Raw genomic sequence first — 5,766 nt, forward strand, 5'->3', positions numbered from 1 at the left:
TTACCGCGAAGGGCGTCTCAACCTGAGACAATGCACTCTTGCAATTTCCGGCTGTGCTACCTGCAGAGATCTGCTCCCAAAACAGAAAACGAAAGCAACAATGCTCCTCTTACCAGAACACCGCGAGCTTGGCTTGCTTTCTTGAGCTCCTTACCACGAACAAGGCTCTGATACCATGTCAAGATTGTAGAAGAGAATGAATGAGTTTCACTTGTAGCTTTCTTGCTTGCACAATGGGGGAATACACACAAAGATGGAGGCTGAAAACAGTTTTCCTCTTCTTAGTTGTGTAAGCCAAAAGAACTCTCTTATAAAGAAATAGAAGAACCCTATATATGGGTCTCAAACCAAACTCAAATAACTAAGTTTGCATACTAACTGAGCCACGAACTAGAGTAGATAAAGATAGCTGTCATCTAGCTATTATTCATGGGCGGTGTACCAACTGCATCTGCAACTGACACGTCGGTGACATAAATGCACAACGGTCACCCTGGCATATCACGAGTGGAGCTCCATATCTCAACAATAAATACATGACCTCAATGCCAAATGGGCAAAAAATTGCATTGAGTGAGCACTACTATGACTGATGTCATCAAAGAACTCCATAGAACTATACATCAAGTAATTACAAATACAATATAACACAAAACAAGATGTTGGACTTACAACACCACATCTTAAATTTGGACATGTTCAGGCATGTGTAAGCTCAAGCCTTCCACAAAGTGCATAAAGATATGAGCAAGTCCATAACAATGAGCTCGAGTGCTTAATAAGATCTGCACAATTTACCAAATAGGATAAAATATTACAATTATCTACTAAGATATTGTACTCTATTGCATGTTTGTCATGGGACAAAACTTCACAATTCCTCTACTAAGATATTGACATACTCTATTACATGTCCGTCTAGCTGTTTTAGACAATCAGTAACTGCATCATGTACCCATTGAAGGTATCCATCATCCATGCGTACCTGTTAGTACTCTAGCTACTCATCAGCATATTGCATACAGTTTTTTTAAGCGCCACATACATCCCAATGCTATTGCATTAATTAGCTACTCGATCAGCATATTGCATGCAGTTTTGTAAGCTCCGCATACATCTAAATGCTATTGCATTTAGCTACTCGATCAATATATACAAAAACACACGCCCGATTGTAAGTTTCTCCAGTTACTGCAGCATCATTGTATCTATGCGACAGAGACTGTTGCCCGAGGGCAGGTGCAAGGTGCGCAGTTACAGTTCTCTCCGCACTTGCAGTAGGATAAGGCGCTGGCACTGTCACTGACTCTACTGCAAGTGCACTGCTCACCGCAACTGCAGTTTTGCCCACATTTGCAATACGGAGCCACAGCTGCAGGAGTGCTGCCAGCCATTAAAATCGACCCATCAGTACAGACAGTAAAGCAATTGTGTTGATTAGAATTGGAAGCAATAGTTTTGATTAGACCAATTCCGATCACAGTTCTGATAAGATCAAGCGAAAGGTTATAGAGCCTGAAGGCAGCTACGGTTGCTCCACAAGCAGATTGAATCACAAATGCTAGTTGCTCTCCTCACAAGTTAAAAGAACTAGTTTTGCCACAGTTAGATGCACTCAATCCGCAATCCACTACTGTGATCACATGCAAAAAATTAGCAACCCAACAAGACAAACATGCTTTTGTAGCTTAAAGAACATACATCCAACCTGCAATCTGAACACCAGAATCGATAAATCATCACTCTGCAACTGACCAATCCCACAATTCATAAAAACCCAACCAGCTAATCACGACCCATCAAATGCCCAGAACCAAACCAGCCATGGCAACAACAAATGAATGATCAAACAAAACGACAAACCATATTCTCTCATCAAGGCTCAGAATATGTCCCAAATACTAGAAAACCTTTAATTGATAGGGGCTAAACGCACCTAGAGCCTTGATCGGTCGAACTGCATCTGTCAAACCAATGAATCAAGACAGAAATAAGAAATGGATAATCAGACGTATAACCCCAGATTCAGGTGCATCCTAAATAGCAATGTCTGAGTAAACACATACAGATAAAATGATGTAGCAAGAAGAGATCATCAAAAGGAAAGCGTGCTGATCATTACCTGCAGCTGGTGCCGCAAGGGCAAGGAGAACCGCATCGGCAGCCAGAGCTGCAGTACCCGCAAGTAGCCATGGTTGATGGATTGAATCAGGAACAAGATGCTGCAGAAGAAACAAACGACTTGAGAGAGATCAGAGATGGTGATAGCGCGGAGAGAGTTGATTCACAACGAAGAGAATCACCGAAGAGAGAAGAAAAAAGTCGCCAAAGATGTGGGTTTATAGCACATCCTTAGGAATACCACACCTTATACATAGCGCGCCTTGCACGGTGCTCTCCGAGAGACACTCGTCCTCATGAGGCGAAACACACCCGCCCAACGTCCATTCAAAAGTCACCAAGATTTTATAGTGGGTTGCTTTTTGTTTTTTATTGTGGGTTCAATGTAAAAGAAGATGGTATCGACCTTTCCTCTAGACAAACTTGGTGGCTCTAGTCATTGACGGTTCCCTATAGTGGCACCAAAGGAGTCCCCCTAAGCATCATATATAAAGAAGGGTAGACTAGCATATGTGGAGAGACATGCGCATGTATACCAGATGCGTTATGTAAACGGGTCTTAGCTTACCAGTTCAATTAGCAGCGAAATGTTTCTACTATGCTCTCTCAGTTGGTCATCATGAGTTGCAAGATTTGTTTGGCGTATAAATATCCTTCATTGCCTCTCTCTCAAAATCAATGCTTTCATCACTTAACCTTGAACCAACGAACCACAAGTTGGGTGCGAGTAATATGGCCCCTCCCTTAGGTTTAAAAGAATACAAGTACCACAACTTGCATGTGAGTAATATGGCACCAAAATTTGGATGTGACTAATATGTCCCATCTTTCACGATTTTTAAAAATCGTACTAGCTTAGTGATCTTATAGGTCCCACAATAGATATCATTGTAGTGGCTAATATATAATTCAATTGGTTGTTGCTTTTAGGGGAATAAAAAAAAGAAACTAGGAGTTGGAAGTTGATTAGGCTTAAATTAAAAACTTTGAAGGAAGATGCAATAGAAAATTTTACATGATTCTCGAATGTTGGCATAGGATTTGCCACAAATTCTATAATCTTCTACAAATATGTTGATGTTTTGGATATATTCCCTTGGATATCCAATGTGGCGAAACTTAAAAGTTTAAAGAAAGGAGGATGTTGTAAGCATATATGGTCCCATAATCATTTGTTCTTATCTCTTTATAAAACAACGTAAGTTAAGAAAATATACATTACTATGGTCCAAATTATGCAATCAAAGCACACAAAAAGGCTAGCTCTTCTAGCTTCTTAGGAGAAATGCTAATCTAAGGTACATAAATACGCTTAACTTTATTTAAACAATTTGGATATACACTAAAACATTAGAGTTTCAATTAACAACTTTAATTATATAATTTTAAATTATATATATACATAACATTTGTTTAAATACCATTTTCTACGAATAGGATTCCCATGAATACACACCAGTATGCTAGGCTACTTCACGATAGCTTCATCCAAAGCTACTATGAAGCCGTGTGTGTGTGAGATAAGGAATTGTAGTATGCTACATATTTTTAGTGTATCACACGTGTGTGTGCACCTCATACCCCACACACAATACTCTTGTATAGGTGCACCAAGCTCCCTTATATATGTATATATATATATATATATATATACACATACATACATACATATATACATATATATATATATATATTCCTACCTCAAAAGTAGTAATGGTCAGTTACCTTTAATTATATTAATTTCTCAAAAGAGATGTAGATAGAAAGAGATTCCTACCTCAAAAGTAGTAACGGTCAGTTACTTTTACTTCTATCAATTTCTCAAAAGAGATCTAGATATAGGTTTGGATGAAACTAGTGGTTTGATCATTGCCTAAGAATGTCAATGTACACAAATTTTATATGTGTGATGTAAACAAAGTATGTGTTACTTCATAGCTTGAAGCTACAAATGTATATCCTAATGTAAAACGTATCAGTTACATGATTCAAGTCTTAAGCCTATAATTGACTCTTAACTTCTCTAAATTTCTTTGAGGGTTAACTTAGGGGGGTCGATAATGTTGGAAATCAATATACAAGGGAAAAATATCATGATTCCTTCATTTATGAAAAGTTATGGTATGTTTACATTTTCATGCTAAACTCCAAATACGTGCAAAAAAAAAAAAAAACACACACACACACATGTGCACACACACGTGCATGTGCACGCACACATACAACAATATAAGATCTCTATACATTGGTTTCAACAAGTTTTAATGACTCATGCTCCCTCTATTTGAGCACATTGTATGTAAAAATATTGAACATGCAAACTGATCTAAGAAGAGGTTGGATCTCCAAATATATGACGATCTAGCTACACTATATAATCTAGCTATAGTAACAACCAAACAGAGAGATATTGCATTATGATGCCATAGGAGCTAGTGAACATACTTTGGGTGGTCGAGGGGAAGCTATATGGATGGTCTTCATAAGACCAAACTCAATGAGCCAAGCCTTGAGGGTCTAAAGGCAAGCCCAAGAGGGTGTTATCACAAAGGAGAATTGGTGAGATGCAAATATGTTGGAGGTAGTTCAAGTTCAAGCCTACAATGTAGCAATGGGTATACCAATTGCATACATAGCTACATGGTGAATTCTAAAGCTTCTCTTTGGGCAGTACATACCCTTTCTCCAATAACTCATCATTGAGCATATTGTATTGGTCCACATGCCATTTGTCATAAAAACATCCCTTGCCAGCTACTAGGGTTTCATGGGAGAAAATCACATGGGTGCCATTCTAGTTGAACGTCAAAGTGTGGTGTTTGTAGAATCAAAAGGAGATACTAATGCCATTTGCATAGGAGAATAGAGGTAGAACCAAATAATGGTGGTGTGTGGCAACCAAAGCTTGTAGTAACCCTTTGCATTAAGCATGCATGGCTCCTAGAGCTTTTGGCAACTCCTTACATTGGGTATGCTAGTTTAACACACCCACACAAATACTCATTTACTCTCTCATGTCAAAGTTACAAAGAAACTTAAAATAAAGTTGTCAATTTGATTTATAGAATTTAATCTCAACCTCTAATACAAATTACTATATATTTGTTTATAGAGATGTTAATCATTCAAATATGAATATTTGTGTTGGTTATTCCTACAATGGAATTCTTTGGCCCCCCAATGCCCCTTCTTTAAAAATCAACATCTATCATTAAAAGATTACACCTCACATAGAAATAAGCACAACGTACATATTTCACATCAATGTCTTTCATTTTGATTACATACTTCACATAAAAATAAGCACACAACATATGTTTCAAAACTTGCATGAAAAAAAAAACTTTCATTAAGTATAAAAGTCAAGAAATAAATAGATACACTTTGAGATAAAAACATAGATGAAGGAACATGCCTTAAAGATGGAGGCACATGGGATAAAAGAGCAATGGTAGTGCTACCTCTCATAATCTATTCCTAGGTAGTGGATTCATAAAAATAGTCATATTATGTAGGGTACTTGATAAAGCATCACATGATGAAAAATATATAAGAAATCTCATTGGGATAAAGTGTATTGTACTAATTACATTAGGGGGGAAATAATATCTTCCTTCTAGGCTTTTGGTTCACAATCATAGGCCC

At 37.6% G+C, this 5,766-nt stretch overlaps 1 protein-coding gene across 1 annotated transcript; it reads right to left on the reverse strand.

Annotated features, from left to right (window-relative positions):
- Positions 1 to 732: 732 nt before the first annotated feature.
- Positions 733 to 2,721, reverse strand: LOC148016885 (uncharacterized). Its single transcript, XM_087663398.1, has 4 exons — positions 2,368 to 2,721; positions 2,123 to 2,222; positions 1,937 to 1,963; positions 733 to 1,383 (listed from the first exon to the last, which is right to left on the reverse strand). Exons 1-4 carry the CDS (start codon positions 2,374 to 2,376, stop codon positions 1,118 to 1,120), a joined length of 402 nt encoding a protein of 133 aa, XP_087519524.1. The 5' UTR covers positions 2,377 to 2,721; the 3' UTR covers positions 733 to 1,117.
- Between the last annotated feature and the right edge of the window lie 3,045 nt (positions 2,722 to 5,766).

Source organism: Lygodium microphyllum, chromosome 22 (genome assembly GCF_053477565.2).
Source record: "Lygodium microphyllum isolate KBCC chromosome 22, Lygodium_microphyllum_v1.1.10, whole genome shotgun sequence".
NCBI lineage: Eukaryota > Viridiplantae > Streptophyta > Polypodiopsida > Schizaeales > Lygodiaceae > Lygodium > Lygodium microphyllum.

What these genes read in the sequence shown, in the direction of transcription:
- LOC148016885 (XM_087663398.1), bottom strand. An exon ending in CCTTGCGGCACCAGCTGCAG is followed by an intron (nt 1,964 to 2,122) that starts GTAATGATCAGC and finishes TTGGTTTGACAG; the next exon opens with ATGCAGTTCGACCGATCAAG. An exon ending in TCGACCGATCAAGGCTCTAG is followed by an intron (nt 1,384 to 1,936) that starts GTGCGTTTAGCC and finishes AATGGCTGGCAG; the next exon opens with CACTCCTGCAGCTGTGGCTC.